Source organism: Anomaloglossus baeobatrachus, chromosome 7, assembly GCF_048569485.1.
Source record: "Anomaloglossus baeobatrachus isolate aAnoBae1 chromosome 7, aAnoBae1.hap1, whole genome shotgun sequence".
NCBI lineage: Eukaryota > Metazoa > Chordata > Amphibia > Anura > Aromobatidae > Anomaloglossus > Anomaloglossus baeobatrachus.
This window is the reverse complement of record NC_134359.1, coordinates 5,522,829-5,542,126: the sequence shown is the minus strand read 5'-3', so window position 1 is coordinate 5,542,126 and position 19,298 is coordinate 5,522,829. Positions and strand designations below refer to the sequence as shown.

Here is a 19,298-nt window from a genome sequence, read left to right as displayed (position 1 = left end):
ACTCCCTTACTGGGGCCGGTCACCACATACACACATTCACCCGCACTCCCTTACTGGGGCCGGTCACCACATACACACATTGCCCACACTCCCTTACTGGGGCCGGTCACCCCATACACACATTCACCCGCACTCCCTTACTGGGGCCGGTCACCACATACACACATTTCCCCACACTCCATTACTGGGGCCGGTCACCACATACACACATTTGCCCACACTCCCTTACTGGGGCCGGTCACCCCATACACACATTCACCTACGCTCCCTTACTGGGGCCGGTCACCGCATACACACATTCCCCCGCACTCCCTTACTGGGGCCGGTCACCGCATACACACATTCCCCCACACTCCCTTACTGAGGCCGGTCACCACATATACACATTCCCCCACACTCCCTTACTGGGGCCGGTCACCACATACACACATTCCCCCACACTCCCTTACTGGGGCCGGTCACCGCATACACACATTTGCCCACACTCCCTTACTGGGGCCGGTCACCCCATACACACATTTCCCCACACTCCATTACTGGGGCCGGTCACCCCATACACACATTCACCCACACTCCCTTACTGGGGCCGGTCACCCCATACACACATTCACCCGCACTCCCTTACTGGGGCCGGTCACCACATACACACATTTCCCCACACTCCATTACTGGGGCTGGTCACCCCATACACACATTCACCTACGCTCCCTTACTGGGGCCGGTCACCCCATACACACATTCACCTACGCTCCCTTACTGGGGCCGGTCACCACATACACACATTCCCCCACACTCCCTTACTGGGGCCGGTCACCGCATACACACATTTGCCCACACTCCCTTACTGGGGCCGGTCACCCCATACACACATTTGCCCACACTCCCTTACTGAGGCCGGTCACCACATACACACATGTGCCCACACTCCCTTACTGGGGCCGGTCACCACATACACACATTTGCCCACACTCCCTTACTGAGGCCGGTCACCACATATACACATTCCCCCACACTCCCTTACTGGGGCCGGTCACCGCATACACACATTTGCCCACACTCCCTTACTGGGGCCGGTCACCCCATACACACATTTGCCCACACTCCCTTACTGGGGCCGGCACCACATACACACATTCCCCCACACTCCATTACTGGGGCTGGTCACCACATACACACATTTGCCCACACTCCCTTACTGGGGCCGGTCACCCCATACACACATTCCCCCACACTCCATTACTGGGGCCGGTCACCCCATAAACACATTTTTGCACACACTCCCTTACTGGGGCCGGTCACCGCATACACACAATTGCCCACACTCCCTTACTGGGGCCGGTCACCCCATACACACAATTGCCCACACTCCCTTACTGGGGCCGGTCACCCCATACACACATTTGCCCACACTCCCTTACTGAGGCCGGTCACCACATATACATATTCCCCCACACTCCCTTACTGGGGCCGGCACCACATACACAAATTCCCCCACACTCCATTACTGGGGCTGGTCACCACATACACACATTCCCCCACACTCCCTTACTGGGGCCGGCACCACATACACAAATTCCCCCACACTCCATTACTGGGGCTGGTCACCACATATACACATTCCCCCACACTCCCTTACTGGGGCCGGTCACCACATACACACATTCCCCCACACTCCATTACTGGGGCTGGTCACCCCATAAACACATTTTTGCACACACTCCCTTACTGGGGCCGGTCACCACATACACACATTTGCCCACACTCCCTTACTGGGGCTGGTCACCCCATAAACACATTTTTGCACACACTCCCTTACTGGGGCCGGTCACCGCATACACACATTTGCCCACACTCCCTTACTGAGGCCGGTCACCACATACACACATTCCCCCACACTCCATTACTGGGGCCGGTCACCACATACACACATTCCCCCACACTCCCTTACTGGGGCCGGTCACCACATACACACATTCCCCCACACTCCCTTACTGGGGCCGGTCACCACATACACACATTCCTCCACACTCCCTTACTGGGGCCGGTCACCCCATACACACATTCGCCTGCGCTCCCTTACTGGGGCCGGTCAACACATACACACATTCGCCTGCGCTCCCTTACTGGGGCCGGTCACCACATACACACACTCCCCCACACTCCCTTACTGGGGCCGGTCACCCCATACACACATTTGCCCACACTCCCTCACTGGGGCCGGTCACCCCATACACACATTCCCCCACACTCCCTCACTGGGGCCGGTCACCGCATACACACATTCCCCCACACTCCCTCACTGGGGCCGGTCACCACATACACACATTCCCCCACACTCCCTCACTGGGGCCGGTCACCCCATACACACATTCCCCCACACTCCCTCACTGGGGCCGGTCACCGCATACACACATTCCCCCACACTCCCTCACTGGGGCCGGTCACCCCATACACACATTCCCCCACACTCCCTCACTGGGGCCGGTCACCCCATACACACATTCCCCCACACTCCCTCACTGGGGCCGGTCACCGCATACACACATTTGCTCACACTCCCTTACTGGGGCCGGTCACCACATACACACACATTCCCCCACACTCCCTTACTGGGGCCGGTCACCACATACACACATTGCCCACACTCCCTTACTGGGGCCGGTCACCGCATACACACATTCCCCCACACTCCCTTACTGGGGCCGGTCACCCCATACACACATTCCCCCACACTCACTTACTGGGGCCGGTCACCACATACACACATTCCCCCACACTCCCTTACTGGGGCCGGTCACCACATACACACATTCCCCCACACTCCCTTACTGGGGCCGGTCACCGCATACACACATTTGCTCACACTCCCTTACTGGGGCCGGTCACCACATACACACATTCCCCCACACTCCCTTACTGGGGCCGGTCACCACATACACACATTCCCCCACACTCCCTTACTGGGGCCGGTCACCACATACACACATTCCCCCACACTCCCTCACTGGGGCCGGTCACCGCATACACACATTTGCTCACACTCCCTTACTGGGGCCGGTCACCACATACACACACATTCCCCCACACTCCCTTACTGGGGCCGGTCACCACATACACACATTGCCCACACTCCCTTACTGGGGCCGGTCACCGCATACACACATTCCCCCACACTCCCTCACTGGGGCCGGTCACCCCATACACACATTCCCCCACACTCACTTACTGGGGCCGGTCACCACATACACACATTCCCCCACACTCACTTACTGGGGCCGGTCACCACATACACACATTCCCCCACACTCCCTTACTGGGGCCGGTCACCACATACACACATTCCCCCACACTCCCTTACTGGGGCCGGTCACCACATACACACATTCCCCCACACTCCCTTACTGGGGCCGGTCACCGCATACACACATTTGCTCACACTCCCTTACTGGGGCCGGTCACCACATACACACATTCCCCCACACTCCCTCACTGGGGCCGGTCACCACATACACACATTCCCCCACACTCCCTTACTGGGGCCGGTCACCACATACACACATTCCCCCACACTCCCTTACTGGGGCCGCTCACCACATACACACATTGCCCACACTCCCTTACTGGGGCCGGTCACCCCATACACACATTCACCCGCACTCCCTTACTGGGGCCGGTCACCACATACACACATTTCCCCACACTCCATTACTGGGGCCGGTCACCACATACACACATTTGCCCACACTCCCTTACTGGGGCCGGTCACCACATACACACATTCCCCCACACTCCCTTACTGGGGCCGGTCACCACATACACACATTCCCCCACACTCCATTACTGGGGCCGGTCACCACATACACACATTCCCCCACACTCCCTCACTGGGGCCGGTCACCGCATACACACATTTGCTCACACTCCCTTACTGGGGCCGGTCACCACATACACACACATTCCCCCACACTCCCTTACTGGGGCCGGTCACCACATACACACATTCCCCCACACTCCCTTACTGGGGCCGGTCACCACATACACACATTGCCCACACTCCCTTACTGGGGCCGGTCACCGCATACACACATTCCCCCACACTCCCTTACTGGGGCCGGTCACCCCATACACACATTCGCCTGCGCTCCCTTACTGGGGCCGGTCACCGCATACACACATTCCCCCACACTCACTTACTGGGGCCGGTCACCACATACACACATTCCCCCACACTCCCTTACTGGGGCCGGTCACCACATACACACATTCCCCCACACTCCCTTACTGGGGCCGGTCACCACATACACACATTCCCCCACACTCCATTACTGGGGCCGGTCACCACATACACACATTCCCCCACACTCCATTACTGGGGCCGGTCACCACATACACACATTTGCTCACACTCCCTTACTGGGGCCGGTCACCACATACACACATTTGCTCACACTCCCTTACTGGGGCCGGTCACCGCTTACACATATTTGCCCACGTCCCCACCTCACCATCCCCAGGATCCAGCCCTAAAGGGGGGAGGGGACAATCCTCCAGCACTGTGCTTCCCCACCTAACTCCTGGGGACCCCCAGCAGTGCCGGCCATAAAACAGCCGGACACCCCAACTGGTGTCACAAACTATTTAATTTTAGTTATTTTTCTCTCCCCCTTTTAATATTATTTTTAACTTCACCACAAAAGCTGTCGCACGCACCCAGTACTTCCACATCACCGTTCAGACCCACCACTGTGACATCAGAGGTCTACCGGGGGCGGCACAAACGCACCGTCCAGACCGCCCCCCCCCCCTACACCGGCCAGACGGCCCCCCCCCCCCTACACCGGCCAGACCGCCCCCCCCCTACACCGGCCAGACGGCACCCCCCTACAACGGCCAGACGCTCCCCCCCCCCCCCCCCTACACTGGCCAGACCGCCCCCCCCTACACTGGCCAGACCGCCCCCCCTACACCGGCCAGACCGCCCCCCCTACACCGGCCAGACCGCCCCCCCTACACCGGCCAGACCGCCCCCCCTACACCGGCCAGACCGCCCCCCCCTACACCGGCCAGATGGCACCCCCCTACAACGGCCAGACAGCACCCCTACACTGGCCAGGCGCCCCCCCCTACACCGGCCAGACCGCCCCCCCCCTACACCGGCCAGACTGCACCCCCCCCCTACACTGGCCAGACCGCCCCCCCCCCCCTACACTGGCCAGACCGCCCCCCCCCTACACCGGCCAGACCGCCCCCCCCCTACACCGGCCAGACCGCCCCCCCCCCCCTACACCGGCCAGACCGCCCCCCCCCCCTACACCGGCCAGACCGCCCCCCCCCCCCTACGGTCTGGCCGCGGTCTCCTCCGCTCTGGTCTGACCAGTCAGCACATAATGAGGAGAGTGCGAGGCTGCGACGCTCACACACCGTAGTGCACAGATATGACGGAGGAGGAGGTAATGTGCAGTCACCTGACTCCTGGGATCTCCAGGATGTTGGTCAGACCGGTCCAGTTTATATCCAGGTGCTGCAGAGAGAAGACAACATGAAGAGAGCGTTATCCGAGAGCGCCAGACCCCGAGAGCCGCCAGCGCCAGACCCCCGAGAGCCACCAGCTCCAGACCCCCGAGAGCCGCCAGCCCCAGACCCCCGAGAGCCGCCAGCCCCAGACCCCCGAGAGCCGCCAGCCCCAGACCCCCGAGAGCCGCCAGCCCCAGTCCCCCGAGAGCCGCCAGCCCCAGTCCCCCGAGAGCCGCCTGCGCCAGACCCCCGAGAGCCGCCTGCGCCAGACCCCCGAGAGCCGCCTGCGCCAGACCCCCGAGAGCCGCCTGCGCCAGACCCCCGAGAGCCGCCTGCGCCAGATCCCCGAGAGCCGCCTGCGCCAGATCCCCGAGAGCCGCCTGCCACCATGTGCCCCCTTGATAGATAGTTCCAAAGAGTTATAAATATGATAAAAGAGTGACCGCAAAACATGGCGAGAAAAAAAAAACAGGGGAAAGACCAGAGGCCACAAGACGAGCGAACATGTCAAAATCAATGATGCCCCCCGCTCATTAGTGACCCCCTCCCCATTAGTGACCCGCCCCATTAGTGACCTCCCTACTCACCGGCTTGTGAATGAAGAACATGGTGACGGCTCCAATAAAGGGAACATCTGCCAGGAGCGGCGCCAGGATGACCCGCAGCGTCCCGTGTACCTGCACCACACACAGCGTCATCAGTCATCCCGGGGGAAACACACGGACCCCCAATATCACACAGGGACCCCCCTCACCTGGATCCCCTTCACTCCGGCCTTACACATCTTCTTCACCTCCACATTGATTTCACAGTCTCCAGTGTAGCTGGAAAGAGGAAGACCCGGTCACCACAGGGTTAAATTCCACAAGGACAACAACACCCAGCATGCACCACAAACTACACCATGAGAGCAACAGCAAGGAGCAATCAACAGTCAGAGCTGAAATCTCCCAGAATTCCCTGCTACATCACAGTCTAATGTATGTACACAGTGACTGCACCAGCAGAATCGTGAGTGCAGCTCTGCAGTATAATACAGGAGGTAACTCAGGATCAGTAATGTAATGTATGTACACAGTGACTGCACCAGCAGAATAGTGAGTGCAGCTCTGGAGTATAATACAGGAGGTAACTCAGGATCAGTAATGTAATGTATGTACACAGTGACTGCACCAGCAGAATAGTGAGTGCAGCTCTGCAGTATAATACAGGAGGTAACTCAGGATCAGTAATGTAATGTATGTACACAGTGACTGCACCAGCAGAATAGTGAGTGCAGCTCTGCAGTATAATACAGGAGGTAACTCAGGATCAGTAATGTAATGTATGTACACAGTGACTGCACCAGCAGAATAGTGAGTGCAACTCTGGAGTATAATACAGGAGGTAACTCAGGATCAGTAATGTAATGTATGTACACAGTGACTGCACCAGCAGAATAGTGAGTGCAGCTCTGCAGTATAATACAGGAGGTAACTCAGGATCAGTAATGTAATGTATGTACACAGTGACTGCACCAGCAGAATCGTGAGTGCAGCTCTGCAGTATAATACAGGAGGTAACTCAGGATCAGTAATGTAATGTATGTACACAGTGACTGCACCAGCAGAATAGTGAGTGCAGCTCTGGAGTATAATACAGGAGGTAACTCAGGATCAGTAATGTAATGTATGTACACAGTGACTGCACCAGCAGAATAGTGAGTGCAGCTCTGCAGTATAATACAGGAGGTAACTCAGGATCAGTAATGTAATGTATGTACACAGTGACTGCACCAGCAGAATAGTGAGTGCAGCTCTGCAGTATAATACAGGAGGTAACTCAGGATCAGTAATGTAATGTATGTACACAGTGACTGCACCAGCAGAATAGTGAGTGCAACTCTGGAGTATAATACAGGAGGTAACTCAGGATCAGTAATGTAATGTATGTACACAGTGACTGCACCAGCAGAATAGTGAGTGCAGCTCTGGAGTGTAATACAGGAGGTAACTCAGGATCAGTAATGTATGTACACAGTGACTGCACCAGCAGAATAGTGAGTGCAGCTCTGGAGTATAATACAGGAGGTAACTCCGGATCAGTAATGTAATGTATGTACACAGTGACTGCAGCAGCAGAATAGTGAGTGCAGCTCTGGAGTAATGTCACGTGTGTGCGCAGTGGCTGTGGTTTCTGCACAGTATGGCAGTAGGTGACCTGTGATCGGGGGGGGGGGGGGGGGGTCACTCTGCTGCGGCGTTTCGTGCTGGTGCTGTATTATGAATAGTTCCTCCCTGGGGCGGGGGCCTCTGGGATTTCCGCGATTATGTATTTGACATGCGCTGATTATACTGTTGTGACCACCTGCGTCTGCGCCATTATCACTGGTGGAGCGGCTGGAAGCCCCCGGGGACCGTCCGTCATCAACAACATCTGCGTCCTCCCGGCAGCCGCGGCTTTAAGGCCCTGTGCGCACCAGAAAAAGGATTTTTCTCAAGGAAGTTCTTGAGTCTGAAAGATTAGCGCGCGGTCAAAATACGCACCAACACCGCACCCAATACTGCACGTTTTTACAGCAGTTTTTATGCGTTTTTCCGCAGGTTGGTCGTTGCGATTTTCTACCATTATCTATAGCAAATAACGCAGGAACCTGCAGAGAAGACGTGACAGGCGCATTCTGCAGATCCCTCTAATAGTCGGCGCCTCCCGCCAGCGCTTCACGCCGGAGCCCGGTCACGGGTTATTAGCAGCAGAGGAAACGTTTCTGCCTCATTTACCTCCCAAATGCTGCGCAGTGTGGAGTCACCTGGAGCTGCCCCTTTAAGAGCGCTGCCCCTTTAAGAGCACACCCTCGTTAACAAATTCTAGATTTTTATGTATTTCATGAGTCCAATGTGCAGAGACGTTACTGGGAGCAGAAGAAAAGACACGGGTGTGAATACTAATGCAACGAGACGCACGTCTGACAGCTGCCCAATGTGTACGACCGCAGCCAGGACACGCGATAGTTAATAATCATCCACAGCACAAAAATGCAGCTCCGCAGACCCTGGGGCGAGGCGGCCATGACACGGGCAACACCAGCCCCAACTGTGCCCACAGCAATCACACAACTCCACACTCACAACCTCCAGAGCTGCACTCACTATTCTGCTGTTACATCAGGTCTTATCCTCCAGTCACCTCCAGAGCTGCACTCCCTGTTCTGCTGTTACATCGTGTCTTATCCTCCAGTCACCTCCAGAGCTGCAGTCACTATTCTGCTGTTACATCGTGTCTTATCCTCCAGTCACCTCCAGAGCTGCAGTCACTATTCTGCTGTTACATTGTGTCTTATCCTCCAGTCACTTCCAGAGCTGCAGTCACTATTCTGCTGTTACATCGTGTCTTATCCTCCAGTCACCTCCAGAGCTGCAGTCACTATTCTGCTGTTACATCGTGTATTATCCTCCAGAGCTGCAGTCACTATTCTGCTGTTACATCAGGTCTTATCCTCCAGTCACCTCAAGAGCTGCAGTCACTATTCTGCTGTTACATCATGTATTATCCTCCAGTCACCTCCAGAGCTGCGGTCACCTGTGTTACTGCGTCACTCACCAGAGCTGTATGTCCAGGATGACCTCCCTCTTGTCCACTTTCTTGGTGTAGGCTTTAACCCCGTTAATCCTCGGAGACTGCACATGGAATAGATGACACGATGTAACACTGACACGGGGGGATACAGTGTAGCAGTCGCCTCCCCGGGGGTCTCTGTTACCTTCTCTCCGAAGTGCACCTTGGTGAAGGTGAAGGCCTTCAGGTGACCGTTGGATGCTCGGACCAGTGGCTCAATCTTCTCCTGGAACAGTTTCTCCATGTACATCCCAAAGTACGGCCACATCTGCCGCACAACCTAAAGACAGGAGCGGAGGGTCAGCGGGGTCCGAGCGCAGCCGCAGCGGGGTCCGAGCGCAGCTGCAGCGGGGTCCGAGCGCAGCTGCAGGTGCACAGCCGCAGCGGGGTCCGAGCGCGGCGCACCACTTCCCTCACAGTCAGAGGAGCCGTACCTTGTTGATCCACTCGACGCGTTCAACATCTGGGAAATTCACCTGCAAAACCAAAAAGAAGAATCAGTTTATGGGAAGCCACCGGTCACCAGGGACCATGTCCAGAGCTACAGCAGGTGACAAGTACTGACCGCGTCACTAGGGACCATGATGTCCATAACTGATGTGTAATAAGGAGAAATGACACAGGGAAAAAAATGAACGCGTTACTGAACCTTATTTATTACTTGTCCATTCTCCTTGTGATAAAGCACCGGAAGCCTCCTGCATGGAGCCGGGAGCTGCATGATGTGAGGAGTGTGTGTGGAAGAATGGGCCAAACTCCACCTGAGCAATGCAGGCGACTAGTGTCTCCATACAGGATGTGAGGAGTGTGTGCGGAAGAATGGGGCCAAAATCCACCTGAGCAATGCAGGCGACTAGTGTCTCCATACAGGATGTGAGGAGTGTGTGCGGAAGAATGAGCCAAATCCACCTGAGCAATGCAGGTGACTAGTGTCTCCATACAGGATGTGAGGAGTGTGTGCAGAAGAATAGGCCAAAATCCACCTGAGCAATGCAGGTGACTAGTGTCTCCATACAGGATGTGAGGAGTGTGTGCGGAAGAATGGGCCAAATCCACCTGAGCAATGCAGGGACTAGTGTCTCCATACAGGATGTGAGGAGTGTGTGTGCGGAAGAATGGGCCAAATCCACCTGAGCAATGCAGGCGACTAGTGTCTCCATACAGGACGTGAGGAGTGTGTGCAGAAGAATGGGCCAAAATCCACCTGAGCAATGCAGGTGACTAGTGTCTCCATACAGGATGTGAGGAGTGTGTGCGGAAGAATGGGCCAAACTCCACCTGAGCAATGCAGACGACTAGTGTCTCCATACAGGATGTGAGAAGTGTGTGCGGAAGAATGGGCCAAACTCCACCTGAGCAATGCAGGCGACTAGTGTCTCCATACAGGATGTGAGGAGTGTGTGCGGAAGAATGGGCCAAATCCACCTGAGCAATGCAGGCGACTAGTGTCTCCATACAGGATGTGAGGAGTGTGTGTGGAAGAATGGCCAAAATCCACCTGAGCAATGCAGGCGACTAGTGTCTCCATACAGGACGTGAGGAGTGTGTGCAGAAGAATGGGCAAATCCACCTGAGCAATGCAGGCGACTAGTGTCTCCATACAGGATGTGAGGAGTGTGTGTGGAAGAATGGCCAAACTCCACCTGAGCAATGCAGGCGACTAGTGTCTCCATACAGGATGTGAGGAGTGTGTGCGGAAGAATGGGCCAAATCCACCTGAGCAATGCAGGCGACTAGTGTCTCCATACAGGATGTGAGGAGTGTGTGTGGAAGAATGGCCAAACTCCACCTGAGCAATGCAGGCGACTAGTGTCTCCATACAGGACGTGAGGAGTGTGTGCAGAAGAATGGGCCAAATCCACCTGAGCAATGCAGACAACTAGTGTCTCCATACAGGAGGGGAGGAGTGTGTGCGGAAGAATGGGCCAAACTCCACCTGAGCAATGCAGACGACTAGTGTCTCCATACAGGATGTGAGGAGTGTGTGCGGAAGAATGGGCCAAACTCCACCTGAGCAATGCAGACGACTAGTGTCTCCATACAGGATGTGAGGAGTGTGTGCGGAAGAATGGGCCAAAATCCACCTGAGCAATGCAGGCGACTAGTGTCTCCATACAGGAGGGGAGGAGTGTGTGCAGAAGAATGGGCCAAAATCCACCTGAGCAATGCAGGCGACTAGTGTCTCCATACAGGATGTGAGGAGTGTGTGCGGAAGAATGGACCAAACTCCACCTGAGCAATGCAGGCGACTAGTGTCTCCATACAGGATGTGAGGAGTGTGTGCGGAAGAATGGGCCAAAATCCACCTGAGCAATGCAGGCGACTAGTGTCTCCATACAGGATGTGAGGAGTGTGTGCGGAAGAATGGACCAAAATCCACCTGAGCAATGCAGGCGACTAGTGTCTCCATACAGGATGTGAGGAGTGTGTGCGGAAGAATGAACCAAAATCCACCTGAGCAATGCAGGCGACTAGTGTCTCCATACAGGATGTGAGGAGTGTGTGCAGAAGAATGGGCCCAAAATCCACCTGAGCAATGCAGGCGACTAGTGTCTCCATACAGGATGTGAGGAGTGTGTGCAGAAGAATGGGCCAAAATCCACCTGAGCAATGCAGGCGACTAGTGTCTCCATACAGGATGTGAGGAGTGTGTGCGGAAGAATGGGCCAAAATCCACCTGAGCAATGCAGACGACTAGTGTCTCCATACAGGATGTGAGGAGTGTGTGCAGAAGAATGGGCCAAAATCCACCTGAGCAATGCAGGCAACTAGTGTCTCCATACAGGATGTGAGGAGTGTGTGCAGAAGAATGGGCCAAAATCCACCTGAGCAATGCAGGCGACTAGTGTCTCCATACAGGATGTGAGGAGTGTGTGTGGAAGAATGGACCAAACTCCACCTGAGCAATGCAGGCGGACTAGTGTCTCCATACAGGATGTGAGGAGTGTGTGCGGAAGAATGGGCCAAAATCCACCTGAGCAATGCAGGCGACTAGTGTCTCCATACAGGATGTGAGGAGTGTGTGCGGAAGAATGGACCAAAATCCACCTGAGCAATGCAGACGACTAGTGTCTCCATACAGGATGTGAGGAGTGAGTGCGGAAGAATGGGCCCAAAATCCACCTGAGCAATGCAGGCGACTAGTGTCTCCATACAGGATGTGAGGAGTGTGTGCGGAAGAAGGGACCAAAATCCACCTGAGCAATGCAGACGACTAGTGTCTCCATGCAGGATGTGAGGAGTGTGTGCGGAAGAATGGACCAAACTCCACCTGAGCAATGCAGACGACCAGTGTCTCCATACAGGATGTGAGGAGTGTGTGCAGAAGAATGGGCCAAAATCCACCTGAGCAATGCAGGCGGACTAGTGTCTCCATACAGGATGTGAGGAGTGTGTGTGGAAGAATGGACCAAACTCCACCTGAGCAATGCAGGCGACTAGTGTCTCCATACAGGATGTGAGGAGTGTGTGCGGAAGAATGGACCAAAATCCACCTGAGCAATGCAGACGACTTAGTGTCTCCATACAGGATGTGAGGAGTGTGTGCGGAAGAATGGGCCAAAATCCACCTGAGCAATGCAGACGACTAGTGTCTCCATACAGGATGTGAGGAGTGTGTGCAGAAGAATGGGCCAAAATCCACCTGAGCAATGCAGGCAACTAGTGTCTCCATACAGGATGTGAGGAGTGTGTGCGGAAGAATGGACCAAAATCCACCTGAGCAATGCAGACGACCAGTGTCTCCATGCAGGATGTGAGGAGTGTGTGCGGAAGAATGGACCAAACTCCACCTGAGCAATGCAGACGACCAGTGTCTCCATACAGGATGTGAGGAGTGTGTGCAGAAGAATGGGCCAAAATCCACCTGAGCAATGCAGGCGACTAGTGTCTCCATACAGGATGTGAGGAGTGTGTGCGGAAGAATGGACCAAACTCCACCTGAGCAATGCAGGCGACTAGTGTCTCCATACAGGATGTGAGGAGTGTGTGCGGAAGAATGGGCCAAAATCCACCTGAGCAATGCAGGCGACTAGTGTCTCCATACAGGATGTGAGGAGTGTGTGCGAAAGAATGGGCCAAAATCCACCTGAGCAATGCAGGCGACTAGTGTCTCCATACAGGATGTGAGGAGTGTGTGCAGAAGAATGGGCCAAAATCCACCTGAGCAATGCAGGCAACTAGTGTCTCCATACAGGATGTGAGGAGTGTGTGCAGAAGAATGGGCCAAAATCCACCTGAGCAATGCAGGCGACTAGTGTCTCCATACAGGATGTGAGGAGTGTGTGCGGAAGAATGGACCAAACTCCACCTGAGCAATGCAGGCGACTAGTGTCTCCATACAGGATGTGAGGAGTGTGTGCGGAAGAATGGGCCAAAATCCACCTGAGCAATGCAGGCGACTAGTGTCTCCATACAGGATGTGAGGAGTGTGTGCGGAAGAATGGACCAAAATCCACCTGAGCAATGCAGGCGACTAGTGTCTCCATACAGGATGTGAGGAGTGTGTGCGGAAGAATGAACCAAAATCCACCTGAGCAATGCAGGCGACTAGTGTCTCCATACAGGATGTGAGGAGTGTGTGCAGAAGAATGGGCCAAAATCCACCTGAGCAATGCAGGCGACTAGTGTCTCCATACAGGATGTGAGGAGTGTGTGCGGAAGAATGGACAAAATCCACCTGAGCAATGCAGGACGACCAGTGTCTCCATACAGGATGTGAGGAGTGTGTGCAGAAGAATGGGCCAAAATCCACCTGAGCAATGCAGGCGACTAGTGTCTCCATACAGGATGTGAGGAGTGTGTGTGGAAGAATGGACCAAACTCCACCTGAGCAATGCAGGCGACTAGTGTCTCCATACAGGATGTGAGGAGTGTGTGCGGAAGAATGGGCCAAAATCCACCTGAGCAATGCAGGCGACTAGTGTCTCCATACAGGATGTGAGGAGTGTGTGCGGAAAGAATGGGCCAAAATCCACCTGAGCAATGCAGGCGACTAGTGTCTCCATACAGGATGTGAGGAGTGTGTGCGGAAGAATGGGCCAAAATCCACCTGAGCAATGCAGGCAACTAGTGTCTCCATACAGGATGTGAGGAGTGTGTGCAGAAGAATGGGCCAAAATCCACCTGAGCAATGCAGGCGACTAGTGTGTCCATACAGGATGTGAGGAGTGTGTGTGGAAGAATGGACCAAACTCCACCTGAGCAATGCAGGCGACTAGTGTCTCCATACAGGATGTGAGGAGTGTGTGCGGAAGAATGGGCCAAAATCCACCTGAGCAATGCAGGCGACTAGTGTCTCCATACAGGATGTGAGGAGTGTGTGCGGAAGAATGGACCAAAATCCACCTGAGCAATGCAGGCGACTAGTGTCTCCATACAGGATGTGAGGAGTGTGTGCGGAAGAATGAACCAAAATCCACCTGAGCAATGCAGGCGACTAGTGTCTCCATACAGGATGTGAGGAGTGTGTGCGGAAGAATGGGCCAAAATCCACCTGAGCAATGCAGGCGACTAGTGTCTCCATACAGGATGTGAGGAGTGTGTGCAGAAGAATGGGCCAAAATCCACCTGAGCAATGCAGGCGACTAGTGTCTCCATACAGGATGTGAGGAGTGTGTGCGGAAGAATGGGCCAAAATCCACCTGAGCAATGCAGGCGACTAGTGTCTCCATACAGGATGTGAGGAGTGTGTGCGGAAGAATGGGCCAAAATCCACCTGAGCAATGCAGGCGACTAGTGTCTCCATACAGGATGTGAGGAGTGTGTGCAGAAGAATGGGCCAAAATCCACCTAAGCAATGCAGGCGACTAGTGTCTCCATACAGGATGTGAGGAGTGTGTGCGGAAGAATGGACCAAACTCCACCTGAGCAATGCAGGCGACTAGTGTCTCCATACAGGATGTGAGGAGTGTGTGCGGAAGAATGGGCCAAAATCCACCTGAGCAATGCAGGCGACTAGTGTCTCCATACAGGATGTGAGGAGTGTGTGCGGAAGAATGGACCAAAATCCACCTGAGCAATGCAGACGACTAGTGTCTCCATACAGGATGTGAGGAGTGTGTGCGGAAGAATGGGCCAAAATCCACCTGAGCAATGCAGGCGACTAGTGTCTCCATACAGGATGTGAGGAGTGTGTGTGGAAGAATGGGCCAAATCCACCTGAGCAATGCAGGTGACTAGTGTCTCCATACAGGATGTGAGGAGTGTGTGCGGAAGAATGGGCCAAAATCCACCTGAGCAATGCAGGGACTAGTGTCTCCATACAGGATGTGAGGAGTGTGTGCGGAAGAATGACCAAAATCCACCTGAGGAATGCAGGTGACTAGTGTCTCCATACAGGATGTGAGGAGTGTGTGCGGAAGAATGGACCAAATCCACCTGAGCAATGCAGGCGACTAGTGTCTCCATACAGGATGTGAGGAGTGTGTGCGGAAGAATGGACCAAAATCCACCTGAGCAATGCAGGCGACTAGTGTCTCCATACAGGATGTGAGGAGTGTGTGCAGAAGAATAAGCCAAAATCCACCTGAGCAATGCAGGTGACTAGTGTCTCCATACAGGATGTGAGGAGTGTGTGCGGAAGAATGGACCAAAATCCACCTGAGCAATGCAGGTGACTAGTGTCTCCATACAGGATGTGAGGAGTGTGTGTGGAAGAATGGACCAAAATCCACCTGAGCAATGCAGGTGACTAGTGTCTCCATACAGGATGTGAGGAGTGTGTGCGGAAGAATGAGCCAAAATCCACCTGAGCAATGCAGGTGACTAGTGTCTCCATATAGGATGTGAGGAGTGTGTGCGGAAGAATGGGCCAAAATCCACCTGAGCAATGCAGGCGACTAGTGTCTCCATACAGGATGTGAGGAGTGTGTGCGGAAGAATGGGCCAAAATCCACCTGAGCAATGCAGGCGACTAGTGTCTCCATACAGGATGTGAGGAGTGTGTGCGGAAGAATGGACCAAAATCCACCTGAGCAATGCAGGTGACTAGTGTCTCCATACAGGATGTGAGGAGTGTGTGCGGAAGAATGGGCCAAAATCCACCTGAGCAATGCAGGAGACTAGTGTCTCCATACAGGATGTGAGGAGTGTGTGCGGAAGAATGGGCCAAAATCCACCTGAGCAATGCAGGGACTAGTGTCTCCATACAGGATGTGAGGAGTGTGTGCGGAAGAATGGACCAAAATCCACCTGAGCAATGCAGGTGACTAGTGTCTCCATACAGGATGTGAGGAGTGTGTGCGGAAGAATGGGCCAAAATCCACCTGAGCAATGCAGGAGACTAGTGTCTCCATACAGGATGTGAGGAGTGTGTGCGGAAGAATGGGCCAAAATCCACCCGAGCAATGCAGGGACTAGTGTCTCCATACAGGATGTGAGGAGTGTGTGTGGAAGAATGGGCCAAACTCCACCTGAGCAATGCAGGCGACTAGTGTCTCCATACAGGATGTGAGGAGTGTGTGCGGAAGAATGGGCCAAAATCCACCTGAGCAATGCAGGCGACTAGTGTCTCCATACAGGATGTGAGGAGTGTGTGCGGAAGAATGGACCAAAATCCACCTGAGCAATGCAGACGACTAGTGTCTCCATACAGGATGTGAGGAGTGTGTGCGGAAGAATGGGCCAAAATCCACCTGAGCAATGCAGGCGACTAGTGTCTCCATACAGGATGTGAGGAGTGTGTGCGGAAGAATGGGCCAAAATCCACCTGAGCAATGCAGGCGACTAGTGTCTCCATACAGGATGTGAGGAGTGTGTGCGGAAGAATGGGCCAAAATCCACCTGAGCAATGCAGGCGACTAGTGTCTCCATACAGGATGTGAGGAGTGTGTGCGGAAGAATGGGCCAAAATCCACCTGAGCAATGCAGGCGACTAGTGTCTCCATACAGGATGTGAGGAGTGTGTGTGGAAGAATGGGCCAAATCCACCTGAGCAATGCAGGTGACTAGTGTCTCCATACAGGATGTGAGGAGTGTGTGCGGAAGAATGGGCCAAAATCCACCTGAGCAATGCAGGGACTAGTGTCTCCATACAGGATGTGAGGAGTGTGTGCGGAAGAATGACCAAAATCCACCTGAGGAATGCAGGTGACTAGTGTCTCCATACAGGATGTGAGGAGTGTGTGCGGAAGAATGGACCAAAATCCACCTGAGCAATGCAGGCGACTAGTGTCTCCATACAGGATGTGAGGAGTGTGTGCAGAAGAATAAGCCAAAATCCACCTGAGCAATGCAGGTGACTAGTGTCTCCATACAGGATGTGAGGAGTGTGTGCGGAAGAATGGACCAAAATCCACCTGAGCAATGCAGGTGACTAGTGTCTCCATACAGGATGTGAGGAGTGTGTGTGGAAGAATGGACCAAAATCCACCTGAGCAATGCAGGTGACTAGTGTCTCCATACAGGATGTGAGGAGTGTGTGCGGAAGAATGAGCCAAAATCCACCTGAGCAATGCAGGTGACTAGTGTCTCCATATAGGATGTGAGGAGTGTGTGCGGAAGAATGGGCCAAAATCCACCTGAGCAATGCAGGTGACTAGTGTCTCCATACAGGATGTGAGGAGTGTGTGCGGAAGAATGGGCCAAAATCCACCTGAGCAATGCAGGCGACTAGTGTCTCCATACAGGATGTGAGGAGTGTGTGCGGAAGAATGGACCAAAATCCACCTGAGCAATGCAGGTGACTAGTGTCTCCATACAGGATGTGAGGAGTGTGTGCGGAAGAATGGGCCAAAATCCACCTGAGCAATGCAGGAGACTAGTGTCTCCATACAGGATGTGAGGAGTGTGTGCGGAAGAATGGGCCAAAATCCACCTGAGCAATGCAGGGACTAGTGTCTCCATACAGGATGTGAGGAGTGTGTGCGGAAGAATGGGCCAAAATCCACCCGAGCAATGCAGGGACTAGTGTCTCCATACAGGATGTGAGGAGTGTGTGTGGAAGAATGGGCCAAAATCCACCTGAGCAATGCAGGGACTAGTGTCTCCATACAGGATGTGAGGAGTGTGTGCGGAAGAATGGGCCAAAATCCACCTGAGCAATGCAGGCGACTAGTGTCTCCATACAGGATGTGAGGAGTGTGTGCGGAAGAATGGGCCAAAATCCACCTGAGCAATGCAGGCGACTAGTGTCTCCATACAGGATGTGAGGAGTGTGTGCAGAAGAATGGGCCAAAATCCACCTGAGCAATGCAGGCGACTAGTGTCTCCATACAGGATGTGAGGAGTGTGTGCGGAAGAATGGGCCAAAATCCACCTGAGCAATGCAGGAGACTAGTGTCTCCATACAGGATGTGAGGAGTGTGTGCGGAAGAATGGCCCAAAATCCACCTGAGCAATGCAGGCGACTAGTGTCTCCATACAGGATGTGAGGAGTGTGTGCAGAAGAATGGCCCAAAATCCACCTGAGCAATGCAGGCGACTAGTGTCTCCATACAGGATGTGAGGAGTGTGTGTGCGGAAGAATGGCCCAAATCCACCTGAGCAATGCAGGCGACTAGTGTCTCCATACAGGATGTGAGGAGTGTGTGCGGAAGAATGGGCCAAAATCCACCTGAGCAATGCAGGTGACTAGTGTCTCCATACAGGATGTGAGGAGTGTGTGCAGAAGAATGGGCCAAAATCCACCTGAGCAATGCAGGTGACTAGTGTCTCCATACAGGATGTGAGGAGTGTGTGCGGAAGAATGGGCCAAAATCCACCCGAGCAATGCAGGTGACTAGTGTCTCCATACAGGATGTGAGGAGTGTGTGTGGAAGAATGGGCCAAAATCCACCTGAGCAATGCAGGCGACTAGTGTCTCCATACAGGATGTGAGGAGTGTGTGCGGAAGAATGGGGCAAAATCCACCTGAGCAATGCAGGCGACTAGTGTCTCCATACAGGATGTGAGGAGTGTGTGTGTGGAAGAATGGGCCAAAATCCACCTGAGCAATGCAGGTGACTAGTGTCTCCATACAGGATGTGAGGAGTGTGTGCAGAAGAATGGGCCAAAATCCACCTGAGCAATGCAGGTGACTAGTGTCTCCATACAGGATGTGAGGAGTGTGTGCGGAAGAATGGGCCAAAATCCACCTGAGCAATGCAGGCGACTAGTGTCTCCATACAGGATGTGAGGAGTGTGTGCAGAAGAATGGACCAAAATCCACCTGAGCAATGCAGGTGACTAGTGTCTCCATACAGGATGTGAGG

The 19,298-nt window shown here is 54.2% G+C and overlaps 1 protein-coding gene across 2 annotated transcripts in view; it reads right to left on the bottom strand.

The window, feature by feature from the left end:
- Positions 1-19,298, bottom strand: part of ESYT3 (extended synaptotagmin 3) — a 75,747-nt gene that overhangs the window by 30,243 nt on the left and 26,206 nt on the right. The window contains exons 2-7 of one of the 2 annotated variants that reach the window (XM_075318741.1): positions 9,543-9,584; positions 9,254-9,388; positions 9,094-9,170; positions 6,269-6,338; positions 6,102-6,191; positions 5,466-5,521 (exon numbers count right to left, since the gene is read on the bottom strand). In XM_075318741.1, coding sequence (XP_075174856.1) covers positions 5,466-5,521; positions 6,102-6,191; positions 6,269-6,338; positions 9,094-9,170; positions 9,254-9,388; positions 9,543-9,584 — 470 coding nt within the window. The remainder of the gene's footprint in view (positions 1-5,465; positions 5,522-6,101; positions 6,192-6,268; positions 6,339-9,093; positions 9,171-9,253; positions 9,389-9,542; positions 9,585-19,298) is intronic. The other variant, XM_075318742.1, reaches the window with a different exon arrangement.